This window comes from Bubalus bubalis, chromosome 12 (assembly GCF_019923935.1).
Source record: "Bubalus bubalis isolate 160015118507 breed Murrah chromosome 12, NDDB_SH_1, whole genome shotgun sequence".
NCBI classification, from domain to species: domain Eukaryota; kingdom Metazoa; phylum Chordata; class Mammalia; order Artiodactyla; family Bovidae; genus Bubalus; species Bubalus bubalis.
This window is the reverse complement of record NC_059168.1, coordinates 99,595,079-99,621,425: the sequence shown is the minus strand read 5'-3', so window position 1 is coordinate 99,621,425 and position 26,347 is coordinate 99,595,079. Positions and strand designations below refer to the sequence as shown.

The window sequence follows — 26,347 nt, the reverse complement described above, 5'->3', positions numbered from 1 at the left end:
TCCGGGACCTCTCAGGGGCTGATGCCCTTCTCTGAAATGGCCCCCAAGTGTCTTGTTCACTCTCTGTGGGCCTGGAGATCTCCAGGGAAGGAGGTTCTGCTCCCCAAGGTACTCTCAGGGGTCTGGGGAGAAACAAGCACAGACCTAAGAGGGGAACCTCATGTACCGAGGATGCCAGACACAGATTCCTCTTATTTTCGAAACTTTAAAGATGATACTTAAAAGTAACCTATTAGGGTCTGTATTACAAAAGCAACACAAATTCATCATAGAGTTTGTAGAAGGGACTCTCCTGATGATCCAGTGGTTAAGAATCCATTTGCCAAGGCAGGGGACACAGGTTGGATCCCTGGCCTGGGAAGATTCCACATGCTGAGGGGCAACTAAGCCTGTGTGTCACAACTACTGAGCCTGCGTGCTGCAACTACACCCATGCTCTGCAAGAAGAGAAGCCAGTGCGGTGAGAAGCCTGTACACCGCAACCAGAGAGGGAGCCCAAGCCTGTACCGCAACCAGAGAGGGAGCCCAAGCCTGTACCGCAACTAGAGAGGGAGCCCAAGCCTGTACCGCAACTAGAGAGGGAGCCCAAGCCTGTACCGCAACTAGAGAGGGAACCCAATAAAGCAACGAAGACCCAGTACAGTAAGAAAATAAAATAAAACATTGTAGAAAATGCAGATGAGCAAAAAAGAAGGAAACAAAAATCACTTGGGACTTCCCTAGTGGTCTAGTGGTGGAGACTCCATGCTTTGGAGGCAGAAGGTTCAATTCCTGGTCAGGGAACTAGACCCCACATGCTGCAGCCAAATAAATAAATATTAAAGAACATAAGCCAAAACATAACAGATTTAATCTGTATACAGCTTTTGGAGGTTTATATTCTGTTTCCCATGTCACTAAATTTCTTTTCAACAACTTCATTGCTGGGCTTCCCTTGTGGCTCAGCTGGTAAAGAATCCACCTGCAATGCAGGAGACCTGAGGTGGGAAGATCCCCTGGAGAAGGGAACGGCTACCCACTCCAGTATTTTGGCCTGGAGAATTCCATGGGCTGTATGGTCCATGGGGTTGCAAAGAGCCGGGCAGGACTGAGTGTGCTTATATGTTTCCCACATCACTTAACTTTTTTTCAACAACTTCATTTCTAGTGGCTGGATAATATTACACCACATATAATCTAAGCTCTACAATACCTTACTCAATCATTCTCCTACTGGTAGACACAGGATATCTGTGTGAGTGTGTGTGTGTATGGCAGTGAGGATTATTTTAGAATATAAGTCTTTGACTACATCTTTGATCAAAAGAAAAATTACTGGGTCAAAATATTTGTTTTGAAAGTACTAGATATATAATGACAAGTTTTCCTCCAGAAACATTATATAAATTTATTGGCCTCCCAACAGTGTCTGAGCAACATAGAAAGTTTAAGGCTTACTAATATTTTTTTAAAGTTAATGTTTAAAAATCAGTTTATAGAAACAGACTCACAGATATGGAAAACAAACTATGGTTACCAAAGGGGAAGGGAGGGAGGAATAAATTAGGAGGTTGGGATAAGTATATACACACACTACTATATATAAAGAGATAACCAACAAGGACCTACTCTATAAAGCAAGGAATTATACTCAATAGTTTGTAATAATCTATAGGGGAAAAGCCTCTGAATAAAACATAAATTCACGTATGTATGTATAACTGAAGCACTGTGCTGTACAACTGAAACTAACATGACACTGTAAATCAACTAGACTTCAATTTAAGAAAGCCAGTTTATATACGGGGAAATGTCGAGTGGTAGTATCAAAAACTAGATGCTTAGTGTTCTACGCAGGACCTGAAACATCTGAAGTGCACAAGTCTGCAAGGATCACACTCTGATGACCCCAGCCATCTAAAAGCTGTCATTCTGCTTTACTTGGTCCCCAGTCAACGCTGACCAGGCACCTTCCTGGGTGATGGGAAATAAGCCAGGCATGGGCGCTGCCCTCATGGGACACAGAGTTCCCTGTTTCAACACCAGGGTGCCTGTGCGCAGCCATGAAGGGTATTATAATCGCTAACGGGAGCCACTTTCCGTTCTTACCGCTGTCAGCTGCTCTGAAGGTGTCACCCCTGGAGTCGACTATGATCACGGAGGGCAATGATGGGGACAGCTAGCCCTGCGTTGAGCTCCTCGATCTTGTCACTCACAAGCTGGTGTCTTTAGCTAAAATCACCAATCCTCAGTTTCCTCATCCAGGAAAATGGGGACAAAGACAGCAGGTGGCTGGTAGGGTGACTGAGAAGACGAGGCGGGACAACACATAGCAAGGACTTAGCGTAATGACTTCTGATCATAGGGACTTGCTCAGAGTTTGTATTTATCTGCACAGCAAGCACCTCCCTACTAGTCCAGTGGCTAAGACTCCAGGCTTCCAACACAGGGGCCCCAGGTTCATCCTTGGTCAGGGAACTAGATCCCACATGCTGCAACAAAAGATCCTGTGTGTGGCAACTAAGACCCAGCACAGCCAAATAAATAATTTTCTTTTAAATAAATTTTTTAAAAAAGAGGACGAATGTTCAAAAAATGCTCGGTACTATAAAGTTTGTTGTGGCGCTCTATCACTTAGTCGTGTCTGACTCTTTGCGACCCCATGGACTGTAGCCCGCCAGGCCCCTCTGTCCATGGAATTCTCCAGGCAATACTGGAGTGGGTTGCCATTTCCTCCTCCAGGGGATCTGCCCAATCCAGGGATCGAACCCAGGTCTCCTGCAATGGCAGGTAGATTCTTTACCACTGTGCTGCCTGGGAAGCCTGTAAAGTATGTCACTGGCTGTGTTTTTGGTTTTGTTTTAAATTATGTATTTATTTATTTTAAATAAAAGGTAATCAAGTCATATTAATGTAGGCAGAAACCAACACAACATTGTAAAGCAATTATCCTCCAATTAAAAATAAGTAAACTATCCCCCCAAAAGTAAAGTAGTTAAGTTCAGTGAGGTCTTTAGGGTGGACCTTAATCCAATGTGACTGGTGTCCTTATAAGAGGAGGAGATTTGGATACACCAAGAGGCACCAAGAGAAAGGACCATGTGAGGACATAGCAAGAAAGTCACCACTGGTATGTCAAGGGGAAGTCTCAGAAGAAATCAAACCTGCTGACCTCTTTCTTGGACCCCCAGCCTACAGAACTATGAGAAAATAAATTTCTGTTGTGTAAGTCATCCAGCCTGTGGTACTTTGTTATGGCAGCCCTGGGAAACTGATACAGTGTTAGATCAACATTAAAGTTTCTGAAGATGGGCACTTCCCTGGTGGTCCAGTGGTTGAGAATCCGCCTTCCAATGCAGGGGATGTGGGTTTGATCCCTGGTCAGGGAACTTGGATCCCACATGCCTCTGAGCAACTAACCCGAGCTCTGCAACTAAGCCCTGATGTAGTTAAAAAAAAAAAAAAAAAAGCTTCTCAAGATGAAAACCATTTTCTGGTTATGTACCCTTGTTCTTAGATAATTCCTCCTAAATACTGAAGGGCAAAGGGTCATGATATCTGCAACTTACTCTTAAATGGATTGGCAAGAATAATTCTGATGATGATGAATATATAAATACATAGAGAGTAAATGGGGCAAAAATGTTAACAATTGGTGGATATAGGTAAAGGGTAAATGGCATTTCATTTTATGACTCTTTTCACTTGTCTGGGTTTGACTTTTTTCAAAATAGAAACTTTTTTTTTGTTTGTTTCAAATTCTTTATTATACATCATGGTTGCACAATTTGAGGCTGGTTAAATACCACTGGCTTTCAATTTTTCTTTGAATATTTTCCAGATCACTACATGCAAGTGACCATGAAAATATTTGGCATTTTAAAAATTTGAAACACTGAACAGGCGCTTATATGATCAAAATAGAAACTTTTTAAAGATTCCTTTTATCTCACTTAAGATGGGAGCAGAGAAGGGTCTTTTGGAAAAGGTAACCTTAACTCACGTCAACGAATGTGAGCTTGAGCAAGCTCTGGGTGTTGGTGATGGACAGGGAAGCCTGGCGTGCTGCAGTCCATGGGGTCGCAAAAAGTCAGACACACCTGAGCGACTGAACAACAGCTCAACAGGAGCTCCAGGACTGAGTGCCTACTCTAAGCCAGGAGTGATGCGCAGTGCTTCACTACACACTCTCGGGTGAGGACAGCTGTTTCTTATTTTATGGAGGAAGAACGGAGGCTCTGAGATGGGAAGCCACTTGCCCAAGACCACAGAGCAAGGGAGTGGGACAGCAGGAAGTGAGCCAGGTGGGGTGCACCTTCCCATCCTTCCCTCTGTGCAAAATAAACGGAAAGGACACAGAAGGTGTTTAATAAAGACTGAAAAGGAAAGACACCTCTACTGCGGGGAGGCCTGGATTTGGGCATGGGCCCTCTTGAGAGCAGCAGCTCCACAGTGCTGTTAAGAGTCACCGCCCCATAGCTGGTATTCGAGATGCCAGCCAAGGGGCTGCGCCTCCGCTACAGACACCCAGGGCACCTCTCCCTCCAGACCCACCAGACCCACCTCCTCTCGGCGACGAGAAAGCAGGAGGAGAGGAGGCAGGCTGGCAGGTCTGGCAGAGAGCCTGCCCACTGCGGGCCCCGGATGAGACGGCTAAGAGGCTTCTTGTCCTGAACAAGGGCGGGCGAGCCCCCCTCCCCGGGGCCTTCGTGGAGAGACGGGGAAAGCCACCCCCATTGCAGCCCCGCACAGGGGCGCAGGCGGTGAGGCAGCACATCTGGGCACCACCGCTAGAGACCAGGCCTCAGGGGCCCATTACTCATCAGCTTCCTGGAGGTTCTGGCTACATCCTTCTGCCAGCTGCGAGCCCAGCTCCTCAGAATTTAAAGGCGATGCTGCCAACTCCGGCACCAACATGACACCCCCTGCCCTGATCCTCACCACACTGGCCACCCCACATACCTGTGCCCACACCTTTCCATGCTCCCCTCTAGCCCACAAAACATGTCCCCTTTACCTCCCGCTCCTGCCTGCTCCCCACTCTACTTCCAAGCCATCCCCTTTCCCCCAAATTCCTCTCTTTAACCAGACTTAATACGCCAAGTCCACTGTCCTTCCAACTCTCAAGGCAGGACCCTCAGCCCTTCTTTCTTGCCAAGTTCTGCTTGCCCCCATTCAGGATGGCCCTGTGAACTGGAAACGGATACTAACAGACCTCATGAAATCCTCACAATCACCCTGGAGGTCAGGCAACATTAAGAGCAAAATCCATCTCCGCCTCCATCACTAAAAGAGGGAAGGCTGAGGCTCAGAGAGGGGAAGCAACTGGCTGGGGGTCACACAGCTACAGAACAGCTGAGCCAGGATTCAAACCCAGGACTGCCTGCCCCGAAGTCAGTGCTCTGAACTGTCAGCTCTACCAGCTGCCAAACAGCTTGGAGTAGGGATGATGACCTTCACGTCCTCAGACCCAAATGCCTAACCCCAAGGGTGGCTTCCCCTGGCCTTCCTCACAAGCAACTCTTCTGAGTCATTCTCCACACAGCACTTTTTTCTGCTCAGTTTCAGTTCCTTAAGTTTAGGTTAACATTCTTGCACGGCCTGAAGCCCGGTACTGCACTCTGTCCAAGGGGGCGTAAGAGTCTGTTAATTGGGGTTATGGCTGCTCCATGCTGGCAGTCCCTGGGGCTGACAGGCTAGAGGCAGTGACTGGCCCAGGTCACTGAGAAGCTGCAAACCCTGGAGTAAGTAAAAGCAGAAACTCAGACCAGGACCCCTAAAACCACGAAGCAGGAGAGGATTAGAGAGGTTCATGCTGAAGTCACACGACCAGCGGATGGTAGAGCAGGGGCTCTGGTGGGGAAAGGCTCCTGTCCAGGCTCACACAGCAAGCTGGCAGAACTGGTCCTTGAACCCAGGGCCTACAGTTCAGTCCACTGCTTTGTCATGTCACTGACCAAACCACAAACCAGAACACCAATTTAAATCTGCAAGTCAATTCTCTCTCGATCCTGATTCCCTCCCCTTGCTCTACTTTTTTTTCCCCATAGCATCACCTTCTAACACCTTTACATAGTTATCAGGTTATCTGAACATAAAGTCCATGAGTTCAGGGGGTCTTTAGTCTCTTTTGCTCCCTGACGTATTTCAAGTACCCAAAGCAGTGCCTGTTCTGTATACTGAAAGCTCAGTAAATATTTGCTGAATAAGTAAGTCTGTCCCACACTCAATGAATACTTACTATGGCCAGGCTGTGAGCTGCAATCATTTTGCTGGATTGCAAAATGATTTTCCCAAATTGACCTAGACATTAATGCTCACTGAGACAAGCCCACATTTCACCTGGTTCCAGGAGCTAGTGCACGAACCCAAACTCAAGCCAATCCTGGACACTTTCTTCAAGAACCAAACCTTCAAACCAAACGAAAAACATGGCATTTCTCTGAACTGAAGAGAATTCAGATTTCCCACAGGCTCCCTCCGAGAAGCAGTTTCAACCCACCCCCTAAAAGGCCCAGCAAAGTTCAGAGGATCTGCAGCCCCTCAGCCCAGTCACAGGCCGCCAGATTCACCCCTGCCACTTCTGCAGCATCACTTCTGCTAAACTCAACTCAGTCAGACCGAGGTTATCAGTGGGCACGCTGGTCTTGCCCAGCAGGGACAGTACATCTGTACCAGATGGTCTTTCCTGGGATATCAGCAGAAATGTCCTTGGTCTTGCAGCCCTCTCCTTAGTGCTGTCCAGTACCCACTGGTGGTAGGGCTCCTGGGAGGGCAAAATTGGAGCCAACTCTGACAGCGTGAGAGCTGCAGGCGTCCACTCCCTGGGTTCCTGCGGCAGTCCCCAAGGAGCGTCTCCTGCAGCCATCACAGACAGGGGGCCCAGTGACTCCCATGTGCATCTGGGTTTGGTTGAACCAGACTGCAGAGGGCTAGACCTGGACACTTATAAACTATGGCTTTTCATCAAAACCACAAGGCTGTTCCAACAAGTCCCGAGTCTACTATCTGTCTCAGTACACGGAAGAGGACGCCAACCTCAGAGGAGACTGTTCCAGAGAACAGTAAGGCATTCCAGAAATGCTGCCTGACTTCCGGATGGTCTTCACAAGGAGGGAACCTGCAGAAAACCAACTGTACTGTGCCAGGTACTGAGCGCAAGTTGCCGCGAGGGAGGCCTGTAACTGATTTCTCCTCCCCCTTCCAGCTGTGTTCCCTGAGGTACACACTGCCTCTCTGAGCCCTGGTGTCTTCCTTGGCAAAATGAGAAACAATAATTGAATCTACTTCCTAGGACTGTTGGATGAGTTTAATGAAATAATGCTGAGTCCAGTGCCTGCCACGTTAAGCGCTTAATAAGAGGTAGTTCTTGCTAAGGAAAGGACAGACAGCATATTGAAAAAAGGAAAACTAATAAGGGCTTGCTAGATGTCCCATAAGCCATTATTTATGCATTTAGTTATATCCTAAGCGTCGGTTGATTTCTGTTTTTCAAATAAACTTAATCCTCAGAGCATCCTCGGGTAGAAGGGGCGGAGGCCAGAGCGACAGTCCTCGTGACAAAGGACGAAAACAAGGCCCCCGAAGGTCCCGGGAAGCGGCCAGCAAGCACCCTCTGCCCTCAAACCCTCCCGAGTGGGTTCAAAACACCAGACACGACTCTCCTCCAGGAGAAGTAGCTGGAAGCGATCGTTAGCTGGGGAGTCGGGGCTGGGGCTTTAATTCATCACGGCTCAGAAGTGGTCATCTTTTGTCCCTACAGGAAAAAAAAAGTGCACGTCAGGGCCCAGACCGGAGGAAAGAAGTCAGCGGTCCGAGACGCCACAAGCGTGCTTTCAACGCTGGGGCAGGCCCAGGCAGAAATGAAAGAGACGGCGCCCCCTGTTCCGGAGCCTAGGGGCCCGAAGTGGGGCGCCCGGGGCCCGAGAAGATACCCTGGGCGCCGGCCGGAGGAGGGGTCAGGGCAGTGGCGGCCGAGGAGGGTCCCGGGCTCCGCTCACCTGGCCGCGGCGTTCTGCGCACCAGGCAGGGCCAGGTTCCCGCCGGTCCGGAGCCGGACTTGGGTAGCCCCTGCTCGGAGAGACCCGGCCCCTTGAAGCAGCCGGCGGCGGCCCGGAACTCACCTGCAGTCGCAACCGCGCCGCCACCGCCGACTGTCAGTCAAGCGCGCCCTCCGAGCCGCCGGCGCAGGGTCTTGAGGCCCGGCCAGCCGCGCCCCGCCTCCTCCCCCCTGGGCTGCCCAATCGGGAGAGGCCGACGCCACGGACGGGGGCGTGGTCAGATGGGCGTGCGGACTAGGGGCGGGGCCGGAGCTGGGGGCGGGGCCGGGCTGGGCCGGCGCTCTGACCTCACAGCCGCGCGCCGGAAGTATCCCAGTTCTCGGCGCAGAGGCTTGTCGGCTCTGGACAGCAGTGCCGGTGCGACTATGCGGGTCACCGGGAAGACTTTCCGCCGGCGCCGCGCCGACTCGGAGTCGGAGGAAGACGAGCAGGACTCAGAGGAGGTTCGGTGCGTTTGGGGCGGGATCCTACGGGGCAGGAAGAGAGAGGCAACCTAAGGGGACTCACGACCAGCCGGGTACCTCGTTGACACCATTGCTGTGAGCAGTGTCGTTACCCCTCTGCGAACGAAGAAAACGAGGCTCTTAGGGATGAGACCGCCGCCCCAAGGTCTCATGGTTGGGAGGGGTGCCCCTGGGGTGCGAAGTGGATCTGACTCCTGGTGTGTCGAGACACAGTCACTCTCTGGACCACTGCGGGCGGCTAGACGGCCAGTCATTGGTGTCCGTCGAAGCTGCCTTTTGACTCTTTGAGTTCCGTGAAGGGTATCTCAGCCTGTGCGTTGCCTTTTTATTTATTTTTTCTCTTTTAAGATTAAAACTGGAAGAGACCCGAGAGGTGCAGAACTTGAGGAAGAGGCCCAACGGGGTGAGGTGGGTACCGCTTGGGAGTAGAGGACCCAGAACAGGAGGGGATGACAGAGACACCACCTCCCCCGACTCCTCTCACCCCGCCCGGGTCGTTGTCACAAATATATTCTCAGACATAGACAGCCCCTTTTCTTGACACACTTTACACTTTGTACTGCCTGGAGAGGGATTCAAGCGTTGTTGTTGTTTGCAAATGTTCAACCAGGACATGCCCTGAGCCTTGTGGTCTTGAAGTTTGCTCCAGAGCTACCATGGTCCTCCCTGATTGCTCAGTTGGTAAAGAATCCGCCTGCAATGCAGGAGACCCCGGTTAGATTCTTGGGTCTGGAAGATCTGCTGGAGAAGGGATAGGCTACCCACTCCAGTATTCTTGGGCTTCCCTTGTGGCTCAGCTGGTTAAGAATCCGCTTGCAATACGGGCAACTTGGGTTCGATTCCTGGGTTGGGAAGATTCCCCTGGAGAAGGGAAAGGCTACCCACTCCAGTATTCTGGCCTGCAGAATTACATGGACTGTGTATTCCATGGGGTCTCAAAGACTCGGACACAACTGAGCAAGTTTCACTTCTTCCAGAGTTACAGGTCATTGCTTGTGTTTTTTGGTTTGTTTTTGTTTTAATTCCAATACTTTGGCCACCTGATATGAAGAACCGACTCACTGGAAAAGACCCTGATACTGGGAAAGATTGAAGGTGGGAGGAGAAGGGGACGACAGAGGATGAGATGGTTGGATGGCATCACCAACACGATGGACATGAGTTTGAGTAGGCTCTGGGAGTTGGTGATGGACAGGGAAGCCTGGCGTGCTGCAGTCCATGGGTTCGCAAAGAATTGGACACGACTGAGCGGCTGACCTGAGCTGATGGCTGCACTGGGTCTTTGTTTCTATGCAGGGGCTTTCTCTAGTTGCAGTGCTCGGACTTCTCGTTGTAGTGGCTTTTCTTGTTTCAAAAGACGGGCTCTAGGGTGCCCAGCTTCAGGACTCATGGCACGTGGGCTCCGTTATGACTCACAAGCTTAGTTGCCCCTCAGCTTGCAGAATCTTCCCCCACCAGGGATCAAACCCATGTCCCCTGCATTGGCAGGTGGATCCTTAACTACTGGACCACCAGGGAAGTCCAGACTAGTGTTTTTATTACACTTCAATTAATTGTGAAATGCACAGTGATTGTTAAGGGTTTGGGAAAATTTAGAAAGGTATAATCAAGAAAATAAATAGTACCTATAATTCTCCCATAAAGAGGTAACCAATATTGACATTTAATGTTCTTCCCTGCCTATTTTCTCTCTCTTTTGTAAAGACTGTGAGCAGCCTTATTTTTATTCTATGCTTCAATAGTCTCCTCTTATCCACAGGGGCTATGTTCCAAGACCAGTGGATGCCTGAAGCTTGAATAGTATCTAATCTTATGCAGACTATTTTTCCCCACACTGATAGGTGGGTCGTGTATACAGTGTGGACCCTCAGGACAAAAGGGTGGTTCACCTCCTCTGTTGGACCAGGCAAGAGGGCAAAGATTCGTCACACTGTTCATAATAGCTGATAGATAATTTAAAACTTACGAATTTTTTTATTAATGGAATTTTCTATTTAATATTTTTGGACCATAGGTAACTGACACTGTGAAAAGTGAAACCACAGCTAAGGAGGGGGGGGGTAACTACTGTATTTTCAATTCATGATATTGTGGGTATTCATCCACATTGTGGGTAATCATTCCCCCCAAAACCTTTTTAATAGCTGCATAATATTCCACCAGATATACATACCATAATTTAACTTGCCCCCTCTATTTTGGGATCTGTAGGTCATTGTGCCAAATTTCACCACCAAATAAGGCTGCAATAGTATTTTCCTACACTTGTCTTTAGCTTCATTTTCTGTGAGGGCAAAATCTTAGAAATGAGGTTTCTAAGCCAAGATAACGCCAAATGACTTTGTAGGAAAGTGTACCACTTAGGTGAACACTACCCCCATCTCTAGCATCTAGAGCGTCTCTCTTGCTTTTTTATTTTTTCATAACATTTATTTTATTTATTTGGCTGCACCAGGTCTTAGTTGTGGCACACGGGATCTTCAGTCTTCGTTGAAGCATGCAAACTCTTAGTTGCTGCATGTGGGATAATTCCCCGACCAGGGCCCCTGCATTGAAAGTGCAGAGTCTTACCACTGGACCACAGGAGAAGTCCCTAGAGTGTCTCTTGATCCCTGTTATTCTTGTAGGCTTTTCCATCTGACTTTGGTGTCCACTCCTCAAATCTTAACCCCGCACTAATGTTGCAGACTTCCTAAATGTTTCTCCTCATCTTTGAACTGTGCCATTTCTCTCTCTCTCTCCTCTGCTTTTTGGTTATTCTCAGTGCTGTTGCCCTGCTGGTGGGAGAGAAGGTACAAGAAGAGACCACTCTAGTGGTGAGTTGTGGGACCCTCCCTGGGCAGTGGGAAGATGTGACTGCTCTTCAGTGGGTGATTGAGTTTTCTTTAAGAACAAAACATTCCACTGCGAGTTACATAGATGCTGCTTCTCCGCTGTTTGCTTTCTGCAGGATGATCCCTTTCAGATGAAGACAGGCGGGATGGTGGACATGAAGAAACTAAAGGAAAGGGGCAAAGATAAGTACGTGCGAAACAGGCTCAGATACAAACTCACCTGCACCGCCTGCCAGCCAGGGAGCTGGGGCCTGCTGCAGCTTGTATACGGCTTGAAGTGCCCTTTGTGCTCTGTAAAGAGTATGTTGTTTAAAAGCAAAAGAAAACAGAAACTCTTCAAACGTTAACTTAGTGTGATGTAGGTAGGCACCTCTTGTAAAGGTGCATTGTATATTGTCTTTCAAACCCATGTGGAAGTTATTTTTCTTTTTTAAGAAAAACATAGAAAACACAATTACCAAAATAATACAAGCAACGCAAAAGTGAAAAATAAATATATCTACTCATTCCCCCTGAAGTATCTCCAGAGGCCGTCGGTGTGCTCGCGTATATTCCTGGAGTTCCTCTGGTTATGTGTTATATATGTATCTTATTTTTTCCAACTATGGACAGGATGTTGTACATTTCATTGCATACTTGTTTTATTCATGGAGCATCATATTCAGCCTCTTTATATGTGACTCTAAGGCTCTCCTTCACTGTTCTCTTTTTTGTAGGATCAGCGAAGAGGAAGACCTCCATCTGGGGACATCATTTTCTGCAGAAACCAACCGAAGGGACGAGGATGCCGACATGTAGGTGTCAGTCTTTTCAGCGCTGAGCGATTGGGGATGGGCTCCAGCCAGATAGTGTCTGACATTTAGTCACAGATGACATTTCTAATCTTATCCAAAAACAGCAAATTTGACCCCTCTTGTGTCCCTGGTCCCCCTTACCCCACCACCTCAGGCTTGAGAACTTTGAAAACCTCAATAATTCTTTAAGAACATGGTTCTTAGATTTTTTAAAATTCCTTGGCTAGTAATATTCCCATCCCACCCCTTAAAGAAAATTGCAGGGAGAAACATTGGACTTGCCCATTTTTCATTTTGCCACCAAGGCTGTTAAATAAAAACTGCCATCAAAGAAACTTATACATAATGTGGTGGGACAGGATCTCATTATATAGACTGGTGCTTTAAATTGAAAACTTTTAGCTTGATTTAAAAACTGAAAAGTTATTTTTATTTTTCTCACTTCTCCTTGGAATGATGACAACTTCATCATCACCCATCATGGCTCTGGGCCAGGGTTGGAGCTGTCCTGCCCCTCCCTGAGGCCTGCAGGTATCTCGTTTCAGGATGAAGTACATTGAGACAGAACTGAAGAAGCGGAAAGGGATCGTGGAACATGAGGAACAGAAAGTCAAGCCAAAGAATGCAGAGGATTGCCTTTATGAGCTGCCAGAAAACATCCGGGTTTCCTCGGCAAAGAAGACGGAGGAGATGCTGTCTAACCAGATGCTGAGCGGCATCCCTGAGGTGGACCTCGGCATCGAGTGAGTTTCAGATCCACAGTCACGCCTCTCTCCCGCCCCTAGGCAGAAGGGCTAGCTCTCTGCTTTCCAGGTAACAGTTAAGGGGGCTGTTTCTTAACCTGTCTCCTTGGAAACCCACAGATACAAACTTACCCTCTCTGGCCTGCTGACATGGTTGCTGCCCAGAGTTTCTTTGGGTTGATCAGAGGAGTTAAAGACCCTAGGGACTGTCACCACCAAAAACAAAAGTATTTGTTTTATTTTATAAAGTAGAGGGAAACTTTCTTTCTGTTTTTTCTTTTATATTTATTTATTTATTTGGCTGCTTCGGGTCTTGGTGGCAGCATTCTGGATCTTTTCATTGTGACTTGCTGGCTTCTCGCTAGTTGTGGCACACGGGCTTACCATGGCGTGTGGAAGCTTAGCTTCCCAACCAGGGATCAAACGCAAGTCCCCTGCATTGGAAGGTGTTTGTTTCCGAACGTGTTTGTTTTTGTTTAGCCTTTGTTCACAGTCCTTCCAATAGGTGCTTGTAGTCTCCCGCTCACTTCAGCAGGAGCAGTGATAAGGTTCACCCACCCCTGATCCTCCTTTCATTTTAACTACAAAGCATCTGCTCTAAAAGGGGACTTTTGTGGAGGAAATACAGGGTCAGAATCTTCTTCAGGTGTGGTAGAAAGTTGGGAGACGTCTGAGTTCTCACCTCTTTGCTGGCCTCACTGGCTTTGAGCCTTAGGGAGTTCACCAGTTCACCTGACTTCTGGCTCAGTTTCCCCTCGATCAGAAGAGAGTAAATCCTGCATCTCCCATGCTGTGAGAGTGCCATGATACTCTGGCCGCAGGGGAGTTGGTGAACTGTAGAGAGCTGTGCCCTGAGAAAGATGACATCCTTATGCAGCTGAGCGAGGAGGGGTGCTTTGAGCCCCTCCAGTCAGTTCCATCTGAGGCCCTCAGTGGCAGAGCTCTAACTGTGGAGTGGCCCCTCTCTCCCCACAGCGCGAAAATAAAAAACATCATTTCCACGGAGGACGCCAAGGCCCGCCTGCTGGCGGAGCAGCAGAACAAGAAGAAGGACAGCGAGACCTCCTTCGTGCCCACCAACATGGCTGTGAACTACGTGCAGCACAACCGGTGTAAGCGCCGCGGCCCCGGGGCGGCTGCCCCCGCCCCACTGGGTTCAGGTGCCTGGGCCCCCGTTCTGTCTGACGCGCCCCCTGGTCTCTTTCGGTCCAGTTTACCACGAGGAGCTCAACGCTCCCATACGGAGAAACAAAGAGGAGCCCAAAGCCCGACCCTTGCGAGTGGGGGACACAGAGAAGCCGGAGCCTGAGCGTGAGTACAGCAGGGGCCTCAGGGCCGCGGGGGCGGCCGTGGCCCAGGGTCGGTGGAGGCGGGGAGGGGTGGCGCTTGGGCTTTGGGGCCAAGGCATCTGGGTTCTAGTTCTTTCTCTGGACCATGGTTATGTGCCATCTCCTTTCCAAGCCTCAGTTTCCTCACCTTTAAAATGGGGTTGGTAATAAAATGTACCACTGGGGGTTGCTCTAAGGATTCAATGGGCTATCAAGTGTAACAGAGACTCAGAAAACTTGAATAAGCAAAAACAAAAGTTACTCATGATTTCACCACCCAAAGAAGGCCACAGTTAACATTTTTTATTTTTAAAACTTACTTTATTGAAGCATAGTCTATTTACAGTGTTGCATTAATTTCCCCTGTATGGCAACGTGGCTCAGTTACACATACATATGCGCGTTCTTTTTCACAGTTTTTTCTGTTATGGCTTATTGCAGGATATTGAGTATAGTCCTCCGTGCTGTACAATAGATCCTTTTTTTTCCCTGAACTATACAGTGGGTTCTTTTTATTTATTTATTTTTCAGTTGTAATATAATTGCTTTCCACTGCCGTGTTAGTTTCTGGTATACACAACATTGTTACGTAGAGTTAACCCTCAGTATTCTCGGGGGGCTGGTTCCAGGACCTGCTGCCGACACCAGAATCTGTGGATGCTTAAGCTCAAGTCCCACAGTCAGCCCTCGGAGCCCACGGCTGCCGGCCAACAGCGATTGCAAACGCAGCACTACCCTGCCTGGGGCTGGCTGTTGGACCCTGGGTACCAAGGGCCCGCTCTGTAACCTTCCCGGCTTCTAAGAAAGCACACACATGTAGTGTATACATACTTAATAGGATATCACTGCTCTTCAGTGTCCGTCCTCTGCCTGTTTGTTTGTGATAGTAAATTACATTTCACTTTCAGTCGGCACGTCACGTTCTGCTGTACAGGTAGACATCTTTTAGTCTAACTGCTTTCCTCTGGCGAGACACTCAGGCTGTTTCCCATGTTTCCCTATGTAATGATGATCGTCCATCCAGCAGTGCCCTTCCCCACGTGCTCTTAGCACCAGGCAGTGTCATCTTTTTCATCAACAATGGGACAGTTCTTAGGAAATGCTACATTTGCTGAGACTTCTCTTGTTCTTCCTTCTTCCTTCAGAAATTATTTCCTGTAACACTTTGGCCGAGTAGTCTTTGATTCCCAAAGAGTTTCCTGTTATTAATATCTGTTAAACAGAGATTTTAGAGGCATCAGATTTGGGTTCAATGCTTAGCTTCCTGTCACTTTCTGAGTGACCTTGAGCAAGTCAGCTAACCTCTCTGAGGAGAGATGGTAACATGCCCCTGCTGGGATTTCTGGGCAGGTGAAAGGAAGTCATGTCTAAAAGCTTGTGCCATGCATGAGCTAGTCAGACTCTCAATGCAGTTAAGAGTTTGCTGAATTTGTGATTGTTCATTTGCTGAGTAACGTCCGACTGTGACTCCAATGGACTGAAGAACATCAGGCTTCCCTGTCCTTTGCTATCTTCTGGAGTTTGTTCAAACTCATGTCCATTCAGTCAATGATGTTACCTAAAAATCTCATCGTCTGTCACCTTCTTCTCCTCCTGCCCTCTATCTTTCCCAACATCAGGGTCTTTTCCAGTGAGTCAGCTCTTTACATCAGGTGGCCAAAGTATTGGAGCTTCAGCTTCAGCATCAATCCCTCCAATGAATATTCAGGATTGATTTCCTTTAGGATTGACTGGTTTGATCTCTTTGCAGTCCAAGGGACTCTGCTGTTCACCTGGTCTAACACTAAAGTCAGCATATTTCAGCTGGCACCTGAGTCCACCGTGCTTGTTGCTCAGTAACACATACTTCCTCAGGCTCTCCTATGTTCCTGTTGACCAGGGTAGGCATTGGGGCGCCTCTCGAGAGTGAGACACAGGTGTGGTTGACCTAGCTTGTGCAGAGCTAAGCCTATCAGTGGCTTCTAGCATGGCAAACAGCTTTTCCTCTTTTCCTTCTCAGGGTCCCCTCCCAACCGCAAGCGTCCTGCTAATGAGAAGGCCACGGATGATTATCATTACGAGAAGTTCAAGAAGATGAACAGGCGGTACTGAGGGAGGCTAAATGGGGAGAGGTGCGGCGTGGGATATAAATAACTGTTGTCCACTCCCTTTATCCCCATGATAAAAGATTTCCTGGACAGAAGCCTGCTCATTGGCTAGCAGATGGCTCCCAAAACAGACTCTGTCAGTCCCACTGCTTACCTGTGGGATTTTTCAGGCATTGAATTTGTAACCTTTTGAAACAATGTGTAGTTTTCCTATTTGGGGGCAAACTAGTCTTGTGAGCATTATTAAATCTTGTTTGTAAATATGTTGACTTTCTCTTAGTATTTGCCCCAGGTCAGGAGGAAATGGGTCTGTGTTTCAGGGTAAGATAATATCCTTTATTGGGCTTTTATTATAATACATGCAGTCGTTGTCTCTTGCTTTCAAATATCTGGAGTGATATTCAGAAATGCCTCCTTCACTGTTTACGGTGGATCCAGCTGAAAGTAGAAAAATGTAGATGATCAAAGGAACACTAGTATTTTCTGACTTTTACAGTTATGTTTCTTTTCATTAAAGAAAGAAAAAGTAATTTCTGTCATTTTAAGCATTTAAATATTAACTATGAAATGGACCCAGCCTTGTTTGTTTTGCGTCTCCTTGCACCAGCGGTGACCCATCATGTGTCCTGGGCCGGGCAGCTCGGAGGCACAGCTCAGTCCCTGGAGGGCTTCTTCTCGTCTGGGAGGCACCAGCCTTTGAGCGACAGGTTTGGTGCCACTTGTGGTGCCGCTTTTTGTGAGGCAGGTGCACAGGTTGTGATGAGGAAAGAACAGGTTGGTTGACTCCTGGGCTGATTTAAATCGGGTATCGTGTGGTTAGAGACATTTGGCTTTGGAGTTGGATTTGAGTCCTGCTCACAGCTTCTTTATTAAATCCTTGGACACATCTGTTTGCCTTGCAGCCTGTTTTCTCATCTGTAAGAGATTTTCTTTGCTTCCCCTTCACTCAAATGCAAGGTCAGTGAAGGCAGGATTCACCTGCACCTCATTTTTTTTTCTTCAATCCCCAGGATCTAGTCCATAGGAGATCCTCAAAATTATGAATGAATCAATGAGAGGAAGTAACTGTTACCTGGGAGAGACCTGACCAACACTACCTTATCCAGGTGAGGAAGGTCAACGTCAACAGTCATAAATCAGGTGGATTATATGTACCTATGATATGATGTTATAAAAATAGTATCTCTGTATATTCCTCCCCCAAACCCATAACTCCAATCTAATCATAAGAAGAGCATCAAATTCCAATAGTTGAGAATCCTACAAAAGATTAGGGCTTTCCTAGGTGGCTCAGTGGTAAAGAATCCCCCTGCCAAAACGGGAGACAGAGTTGGATCCCTGGCTGGGGGAATCCCCTGGAGTGGGTTGCCATTTCCTGCTCCAGGGGATTTTCCCGACTTAGGGATCGAACCCGCGTCTCCCGCATTGCAGGCAGACCGTCTGAGCCACCAGGGAAGCCCATGTAAAACTGTTTCCCAAAAGCAAGTTTTACTAAAAAGAGGAAAAGGAAAAAAAAATTGGCCCCTCCAACTACCCCAGCGCCCAAAGCAAGAAAGGGCTTTGCCCTTCACAAAGATGGCGGCCGCCGGCGTCGGAGGCGATCCGCCCCTTTGAAGAATGGGGGCGCCGGCGGGAGGAACCGGAAGCGCGGTCTGGTGGCGGCGCCGGTCGGCGGTAGGCGCGAGAACGCGCAGGGCGGCGCGGGTCCCGGCATGAAGCTGGGGCGGGCCGCGCTGGGCCTGCTGCTGCTGGCGCCGTTGGCGGTGCGGGCAGTGGAGCCCATCAGTCTGGGATTGGCCCTGGCCGGCGTCCTCACCGGCTACATCTCCTACCCGCGCCTCTATTGCCTGTTCGCCGAGTGCTGCAGCCCGAAGCGGAGCCTCAGCCGGGAAGGTAGGATGGGCCGGGGTCTGGTGCGAGAGCTGGGAAGGGGGTCAGAGGCGGGGGGCAGCCAGGAGGCCCGGAAACCCGGGCAGTGCCCAGCCGGGGAGTGGCGGGCAGGGGGGCCCAGACCCGGAACCGGCGTGCGGCACGGGGCCTGGCTCCTGGGCCACGACCGCAGGCCGACCGGACTTTGGTCTGTGACCTGCGGATGCCGGCTGCACCTTCGCCCAGAAAGCGGACGGGTGGACGATGCGAAACTTCCTCCAGAGAATTTCTTGCTCGTTCCTCACCGGAGACGGGAAGGCTGGTGGGGGCGCTCCCGACGCGGAGCAGCGGATCTGAATTAAGCTGCCCTTTTTTTCCTGCCGGCCTTCGGGTGGGGAGGGACAGGGCCGGGGTGGGTCTCATCCGAAAGTGTGGGCAGGACTTGCAGAGGGAGGGCCTCCTGGACTCACGGGTCATCTGGGCCGAGTGCCTACCTACATCTGCGTCCCAGTAAACGGTTGAAGAGCTTAGCGGGCTTTGCCGGCTTTACGTGAGCCTGGAAACGGCTACGTTTTGCCAGGTGTGTCCCCCTACTCCCCGCCTGACTGGCTTTGGATTTTTTCGCAGCGCTGCAGAAGGATCTCGACAGCAAGCTCTTTGGACAGCATCTTGCAAAGAAAGTCATCTTAAATGCTTTGTCCGGCTTCATCAGCAACCCGAAGCCCAAGAAACCTCTCACCCTCTCCCTGCACGGGTGGACAGGCACTGGCAAAAATTTTGTCAGCAAAATCATCGCGGAGAATATCTACGAGGGTGGTCTGAACAGTGACTATGTCCACCTGTTTGTGGCCACGCTGCACTTCCCACACATCTCGAACATCACCCTGTATAAGGCAAGGGTCGAATTTGGGAATCCTTCAGGGACGTTGCTGGCTTTGGGGTTTCTTTGTTGGGGGATGGGATTTGGATATTCTGTGTTGAAAGGAGTGAGCCCTGAAAACAGCCACACGTGGCCGTTTCCCTTTAAAAAGTGTGGAAATTACAGAGGGTTGGAGATGACAGAAGCAATGACACCATCAAAGCTGGTTTCTGAAAACAGGCTGCGTGTGGTACTTAGTAAGTGGTGTGGTAGGATTTTACAGATGGATGTAATCAAATCCGGGTTAAAGCTCTTCAAATCTAACATGTTTTATGAAAGGGGAAACATTTCTAGGGAGGCCTAAGTTTGCTTTTATACTTGAACTCACTGATTTAACAGCCTGGCTTCCAGGGCAGACACATCTGAATTTCAGCCCCAGGCTCCCACTTATCAGCTGTGTAACGTTGGGAGGGAGAGTCACCTGACTTCTCCTGAGACTCAGGTTCTTCATGTGTCAAATTATAGTTGTGAGAATTTCTTTTTAAAAAAATTTTGACCATGCCACGTAGCATGTTGGGTCTTGAACCCGTGCCACCCCCTGCAGTGGAAGCTGGGAGTCTTAACCACTGTAAAACCAGGGAAGTCTGAGAATTTCTTGAGCTCTTAAACCTGTCAAGTATGTAACATGATGCTCAGCACATGAGCGTTCAAATCATTGGTAACTATTGCCTTTTTTTTTGGTCTCACCTGTGTGAACACATTTTTCCCTTCAACTTGGATGAGCATCAGGGTCACTGACCGCCCAGGAGTTCCTGGGATGTGAGGCTTTCGCTGCTACAACTGGGAAAGTTCCAGGCAAATAGGGACGAGTTGCTCTTCCTAGTTAGCATTCCATCTTCACTGTTCAATAGCTGTGTGACTGAGCAAGTTACGTAACCTCCCTGCACCTCAGTTTCCTGGTCTGTGAAATAGGAAATGCAGTAGTTAACTGCTTTGACGGGTTTTGGAACGTCACAATAAAACAGGTGAACCGTGCTTAGAACAGGGTCTTGTCTGTAGTGAGTGCTCCATGTACGTTCTCTGTTGTCTGTAAGAGGGAGGAACAGAATGGAAGGCCTTGGCGGCTAGAGCCCGCCAGACCTGAGGGAATTCTCGTTTAAACAGTGACTCACTTTGTGGCCTTGTTCAAGTCACTCCAGCTCTCCTGAGGTTCTTCTGTAAATAGAGGTTAGTTCATATCTACAGAGCAGAGTTGGGCTTCCCAGGTGGTGCTAGTGGTAAAGAACCCACCTGCCAACACAGGAGATCTAAGAGACATGGGCTCGATCCCTGGGTTGGGAAGATCCCCTGGAGGAGGGCATGGCAACCCACTCCAGTATTCTTGCCTGGAGAATCCCACGAACAGGGGAGTTGATCGGTTACAGTTCATGGGGTCGCAAGAGTCAGACACGACTGAAGTGACGTTGCACGAACAGAGCAAAGTTACTGCTTTGGTTAATAGGCACCCATGGAACACTGTACCCGTGGTCTGAGTAGCCAAGCAAAACTCCAGATCATAAGAAGTCAAGACCTATATCGTAACTTCTAGAATTTTCCTCGTAAACTAATAGCTAACTCTTCCTTCTTACCTTGCGTGTGTGCTTAGCTGCGTCAGTTGTGTCTGACTCTTTGCAGCCTCGTGGACTGTAGCCTGCTAGGCTCCTCTGTCCATGGGATTCTTTACCCAAGAATATTGGACTGCATTGCTGTGTCCTCCTTCAGGGGATCTTCCTGACCCAGAGATCAAACCAGGTCTCCTGTGTCTCCTGCATTGCAGGCGGATTCTTTTACCTACTGAGCCACCTGGGAAGCCCTCTCCTTATCGTAGGGGGAAACATCTAGGAAAGCATTGTGAAAAACCATAGCTCAAATTTCTGATGAAAAGGGTCCTCCTTCTCATCTTGATTGCTTAATATAAGGAGTACCTACATGATGTTCGTAGGGAATGTTCCATTTAAGCAGATTTATTCCAGCAGTCTCCAGGCACTGTTTCAGAAACTCAGGAATGTTGCCTCCCCACACTCATCCTCGAGCACGTGTGCTCTTGAGGTCTCCTTACCCCTCTCAAAACGTTAGAGCCCTTCTCCAGGCTCTTCCAAGGACTTAATCAGGGAAGAGGTTGCTCGGTCTCTGCTTTCTCCCAAGAAGGCTGGTGTCCACAGGATACATTTTAACATGTTCATTTTGATGACAGAGGACTAGCAATGTAGCATCCATGTGACACGTCACAGGATAAGAATTATAATCAGGGTGTGGGGCCTTGGAATCAGGCAGGGTGGGGTTCAGATCTTCACTCTGTTACAGCCCAATTTTGTAACATTGGGAAAATTTTGGAACCTGAGTTGATTATGCTCTTTGTGCCTCGGTCTTCTCATCTGTAAAATGGGCATGATGGTGCCCACTGTGTGGGGTTGTGGTGAGGAACAGAAGAGTTCATGTGAAGTTCTCAGCACAGCAGGAAGCACACAGTAAGCTCTTGTAAATGCAGCCTTTGTAGACCCCAGTTGTAGTGTTAATAGCGCTCCCCACCGGCTGTGTCAGTCGCACTTCTGAGAATCTCTGTTGGCTTCCCTCTTGTCACTCAGGATCAGTTACAGTCATGGATTCGCGGCAACGTGAGTGCCTGTGCGAGGTCCATCTTCATATTTGATGAAATGGACAAGATGCACGCCGGCCTCATAGACGCCATCAAGCCTTACCTAGACTATTACGACAACCTGGATGGGGTCTCCTATCAGAAAGCCATCTTCATATTTCTCAGGTAAAGTCGGGGCCGGGACATGGTTGAAGAGCTCTGAGCCCCAGCCCTGGGGGCTTCGGGGAGAAACACCCCAGTCCTTATTCACTGGAATTGTCCCGCAGCAATGCTGGAGCAGAAAGGATCACAGATGTGGCTTTAGATTTCTGGAGAAGTGGAAAGCAGAGGGAAGAAATCAAGCTCAAAGACATGGAGCATGCCTTGTCTGTGTCGGCCTTCAATAACAAGAACAGTAAGTGGGGGCACTGCTCTGGCGGTCCGGTGGTTAAGACTCCGCACTTGGAATGCAGGGGCCATGGGTTCGAAGCCTGGTCAGGGAAGTAAGATCCCAAAAGAAAGCACAGTAAATGGGGTTATCTGCTCCTAACACCAGACCCCTCCTCTGGCCCCATTCATGATCCTGCATCCCTGTTTTAGACTGACAGCCTCCCTATCACCTGGGACCGATTCTCGGTCTCTTCCCCAGGCCTACTGAGGCCTGAATTCCTGAGGGAATCTGTGTAAACAAACTCCAGGTGACTTATACTCACACTCAAGATAGAGCAACTTTGTTGATCCTCAAGATCTTGAATATTTGTTTCCTGTTTCCTTCAGTTAAATCGAAGCAGATGATGGAACAAGGAAGACTGCTGGGGAGGCTTTGATGGAGATGGGCCGTCAGGTCCCTTGCTTTCTTGCCTTGCCATGGAACTCTGAGGGTCTGTGCCCCGGAGGAACAGCCCGACAAGGAAGGGCTGCAGTTTTAAATAGAGTGATGAGGGAACGCTCACGTGAGGGTGACATCTGAGCTGACCTGAGGAATGAGGGAGCCATGTGGAAACGAGAGAAAAGCATTGCACCAGGGGGAACAGCACACGCGAGGCCCCTGAGGTGGGAGTGTGCCCGGACGAAGAGGAACATAGGAGAAGAGCAGGGGGCCAGATGAGATCTGGAGCTTGGGGTGGGCTGCAGATCGTGGAAGGCCTGGGGACCCACAGCAGGGCTCGGCTGCAAGTGGAAAAGGGAGTCCTTGGAGGGTTTTGAGCCGACTGCCCTTTTCAGACCTAGTTTTAACAGGACTGCCTGGCTGCCAGGTGGAGAACAAACAGGGTGGCAGTGGGGGCGGGGGGATGGCCGGCAAGGAGCGGCTGCAACAACCCAGGGGAGAGATGCTGGTGGCTTGGCCAGGCGTGGCAGCAGTGGGGGTGGTCGGTCACGGTCGGCCTGGCGTGTATTTTGAAGGTAGAAACGAGATTTCCTAAAGGACTGTGTGTGGGAATGAGAAACGAATTGAGGATCTGGTCTGAGCACTTGGCAGGGCCCCCCTGCCCCGCCCCGTTCGTTCAGGGGGTGGCCTCCAGGAGGAGCAGGTTTGCAGGGAGCAGGGGAAATGATGCGTTGGAGGCGTGGGAGCAGAGGTGTGGAGCAGGCGGCTGAAGTCCCAGTGCACTTGTGTGGGGACATGTCGGGGAGTGGCTGTCAGGCTGAGGACAGGCCAGGTCGCCAGGGCTCTGTAAAGTCATTTGTTCCACCTGAGCACTCTTCAGGAGTCTCTCTGTTTGGGGGTCCTGGTTGTCCTGATTGCCTGGCTGATTAGCCTTCTGCCCTCCTTGCCTGATGGCCCCAACTCAGCATTCGCAGCCCCTGGCACTATTGGGGATCATCTGTTTACTGGCTGACTGGGCGGCTCCTCAGTTGTGAACCCCAGGAGGCAGGTCAGCGTCTGCCTGGCTGTGCTCCGTCCCCAGCCTCAGGGAAGTCCAGCAGGCCTTCGGGAGACTGGCCAGGGCTGTCCCACTTGCTGCGGGCCTACCGCCCAGCACTCAGTTTGGTTCTTTCCCATGGCCACAGACTCCACCCCATCCAGGCAGTCAGATGTTTACTGAGCCCTGGCTGTGTGCAAAGCCCTGTTGGGCAGGAAAAGAATAAACCCCAGTTGTGATGCTGTGATTGACATTAAGAAACGTGTGCTGGCCTTTGTCCGCATTTTCTGGCCCAGCACTCCTAAAGCCCTTGGAGTTTCCATGTGGTGAGAGCCATAAAGGTGTCTTGATGTTCCTGACAAGCCCCTTTCAGCCACCTGGAGTCTGTGTTAAGTGAGGTGACTTGGAGAATACCTAAGGTGGGGGGCGCTTTCCAGGGGAACCGCCCTGGATTGGAGGGTTAGAGCTTTCAGTCTCCAACCCTTTCAGGCCCCTGGGGAGGGGAGGGGCAGCTGAAGGTTGATTCAGTAGCCAGTGGGCAGTGATTTAATCAGTCATGCCTATGTAGAGAATTTTCCATAAGAACCCTAAAGGACAGGGTTCGGAGAGCTCTGGGTTGGTGAAGATGCAGAGATTTGGGGAGAGTGATGGGCTCAGAGTTCATGGGAGCTCCACGCCCCTTCCCACATGCCTTGCCCCCTGCGTCTCCTCCAGCTGGCTGTTCCTGAGTCATATCCTTTTATAATAAACCGGTAGTCTAGTCGTAAAAGATTTCTCTGAGTTCCATGAGCTCCACTTACAAAGAAATTGAACCCAAGGAGGGACGTCGTTGGCCCCTCAGAAACACAGGGGACAGCCGGAACTTCCGGTTGGGGGCTGGGGGGCTGTCTTGTGGGACAGCGCCTGGCCTGCGGGACCTGATGCGGCCTCCGGGTGCAGTGTTGTCAGAACCAAGGTGAACTGCAGGGCCTCCAGGTGGTGTCCGAGGAGTGCTTGGTAGCGTGGGGGAAAAACCCAGGTGGGAAGGGCGCAGAGCCAGCCCGGGATTAAGGCACAGGACCGAAGCAGGAAGGCGGAAGGAGACATTCTGAAGAACCTCGGGCCGTGACCCAGCGGGTGCTGGCTGGCCTCAGGAGGGAGTGGGAGGGTCCAGAGGCCGGGGTCCTCCCAGACCCGTGACCGCGGCGCCTCAGGCCTCGTCCGGGAAAGCACGCGCCCTGCGGCCGGAACAGCGCTGTCTTCACACGTTAATGGGGGCTCTAGCTTTTGGTCCCCCAAACGCTCTGGAGGGTTTGGACACGGGGGCGGCAGCAGTGAGCGTCCACCCTGTCACTGATCCAGTCACGGGAACCCTAGCCAGTCGCAAATTTCCAAGAGGCTGGTCTTTCCCCGGGAACTCCCGTCACCTTCCCCGTTCTGTGAAGCTGCCAACCTGTGAGTCTCTGGTCCCTTGCCTGCATGGCCTGTCTGTCCTGGGACAGCCGGTGAGTCTCCTTCCCGCGTGAGGTCTTGAGCTCATGTCTTGAGAGGCCTCCCCGCCCACCGTGGCGTCACCCTGTCATCGGCTGCTGACGAGCCGGGCGAGCTCACTGGTTAGTCTGCCTGCTCCTTAGACCAGTCCCCCCGAGGGCAGGCACGGGGCTCCACCTCGTGGTCGACACACTGCCCACGCGTGTGGACGGGCGGATGGGCGGACCGACGGTGGATGAACAGCACCTTTTCTTTTTCCCAGGTGGCTTCTGGCACAGCAGCTTAATTGACCGAAACCTCATCGATTATTTTGTTCCCTTCCTCCCGCTGGAATATAAACACCTGAAGATGTGCATCAGAGTCGAAATGCAGTCCCGAGGCTACGAGGTGGACGAGGACATTGTGAGCAGGGTGGCCGAGGAAATGACATTTTTCCCCAAAGAGGAGAGAGTTTTCTCCGACAAAGGCTGTAAAACCGTGTTCACCAAGTTAGATTACTACTACGATGACTGATGGCGCCAGAGCGGCTGCTTCCCGCGTCCTCGCTCCGGTCCTGGACGAGGAGTGAAATGAATTCTTCCTGTGTGACAGGACAGGCGCTTGCCCGGGCATTACTTTTTCATCCAGCAGAACCTGCAGGCTGTCGGTGACGGATGCAGACGGGGAGCAGCCCCCAGGGCCTGCAGAGGAGGGGAGGAGCCAGCTCCCAGCCCAGCCAAGCCAGGGCTCATGAATTTTTTTTTAAATCATGTTTTAATTTCAAATGTTTCTGTTTCAAGGAAGGATGAATCAGTTTTACTGAAAAATGTGATCATTTTTATTTAAAATGGTTTTTAACATTATGAGAAACTTTTCAGACTCTTAAGTTGTTGACTTGTGTGTGTTTTTTAGTAATTTCCTGTCGTTACAACGTACGCTGTGATGTCACTACTGCATAAATGCCCACGCCTGCCGCCCTCAGTCTGTCCTCTAGGGTGGCGTGACTGGGGACCGAGGCTGGAGCAGCGAGCAGACCTGTCATGGGATGACCATTGCAAGGGCGATGAGCCTTAGAAGACAGACTCACTCAGGCCCAAGTGTCCTTCCCAAGAGTGTTCATCACAGTAACACTGAACTGTAACACTGTGAATGATCTTAGTAACACTGTGAACTGTAACACTGTGAATAATCTTAGTAACACTGTGAACAATCTGTTAGAAACAGAATTTCCTGGAAAGAAAAGTGTCTGCAAGCCTGTCCCTTGCTTGTCAGTCAGCCTTGCAAAGGCCCCTCTCTGCTTTCCATTCCTGAATGAGTCATGCACTCAGTGGCAGGTTTTGCCAAATTTTCATAAAATATGGTTTTTCATATTTTTTTACTCATTTTCATCATGTTTAATCAA

At 49.9% G+C, this 26,347-nt stretch overlaps 3 protein-coding genes across 6 annotated transcripts in view; 2 read left to right on the top strand and 1 right to left on the bottom strand.

The window, feature by feature from the left end:
• Nucleotides 1-8,224, bottom strand: part of USP20 (ubiquitin specific peptidase 20) — a 45,760-nt gene extending 37,536 nt beyond the window's left edge. Inside the window, exon 1 of one of the 3 annotated variants that reach the window (XM_006044102.4) lies at nucleotides 8,103-8,224. The gene's annotated coding sequence lies outside the window, so the exon portion shown is untranslated. Of the gene's footprint in view, nucleotides 1-7,979 lie in introns of all 3 variants that reach the window. The other 2 variants (XM_006044105.4, XM_006044103.4) reach the window with 2 other exon arrangements.
• Nucleotides 8,225-8,325: 101 nt separating this feature from the next.
• On the top strand, nucleotides 8,326-16,552 carry C12H9orf78 (chromosome 12 C9orf78 homolog). Its single transcript, XM_006044100.4, has 9 exons — nucleotides 8,326-8,487; nucleotides 8,852-8,911; nucleotides 11,268-11,319; nucleotides 11,454-11,524; nucleotides 12,054-12,131; nucleotides 12,677-12,874; nucleotides 13,850-13,986; nucleotides 14,087-14,185; nucleotides 16,202-16,552. The coding sequence occupies exons 1-9, from the start codon at nucleotides 8,405-8,407 to the stop codon at nucleotides 16,291-16,293; spliced, it is 870 nt and encodes a 289-aa protein (XP_006044162.1). The 5' UTR covers nucleotides 8,326-8,404; the 3' UTR covers nucleotides 16,294-16,552.
• Nucleotides 16,553-16,968: 416 nt separating this feature from the next.
• On the top strand, nucleotides 16,969-25,831 carry TOR1A (torsin family 1 member A). Of its 2 annotated transcripts, XR_003102452.3 has the most exons (7): nucleotides 16,969-17,395; nucleotides 17,721-18,182; nucleotides 18,786-19,051; nucleotides 21,642-21,817; nucleotides 21,919-22,046; nucleotides 22,409-22,684; nucleotides 25,229-25,365. XR_003102452.3 is itself a non-coding variant. In XM_006044101.4 (6 exons), the coding sequence occupies exons 2-6, from the start codon at nucleotides 18,002-18,004 to the stop codon at nucleotides 25,477-25,479; spliced, it is 1,002 nt and encodes a 333-aa protein (XP_006044163.1). In that variant the 5' UTR covers nucleotides 16,969-17,395; nucleotides 17,721-18,001; the 3' UTR covers nucleotides 25,480-25,831. The 2 variants fall into 2 exon arrangements, 1 of the variants encoding a protein (XP_006044163.1); XM_006044101.4 differs by lacking the exon at nucleotides 22,409-22,684 and having other exon boundaries at nucleotides 25,229-25,831.
• The last annotated feature ends 516 nt before the right edge of the window (nucleotides 25,832-26,347 follow it).

Bases quoted from the DNA above. Each gene is read 5' to 3' on its own strand.
- TOR1A (XM_006044101.4), top strand. From the start codon at position 18,002: ATGAAGCTGGGGCGGGCCGCGCTGGGCCTGCTGCTGCTGGCGCCGTTG. The intron at 18,183-18,785 runs GTAGGATGGGCC...ATTTTTTCGCAG, and splicing joins GCGGAGCCTCAGCCGGGAAG to CGCTGCAGAAGGATCTCGAC. The intron at 22,047-25,228 runs GTAAGTGGGGGC...TCTTTTTCCCAG, and splicing joins GGCCTTCAATAACAAGAACA to GTGGCTTCTGGCACAGCAGC.
- C12H9orf78 (XM_006044100.4), top strand. From the start codon at position 8,405: ATGCGGGTCACCGGGAAGACTTTCCGCCGGCGCCGCGCCGACTCGGAG. The intron at 11,525-12,053 runs GTACGTGCGAAA...TCTTTTTTGTAG, and splicing joins AAGGAAAGGGGCAAAGATAA to GATCAGCGAAGAGGAAGACC. The intron at 14,186-16,201 runs GTGAGTACAGCA...TTTCCTTCTCAG, and splicing joins AGAGAAGCCGGAGCCTGAGC to GGTCCCCTCCCAACCGCAAG.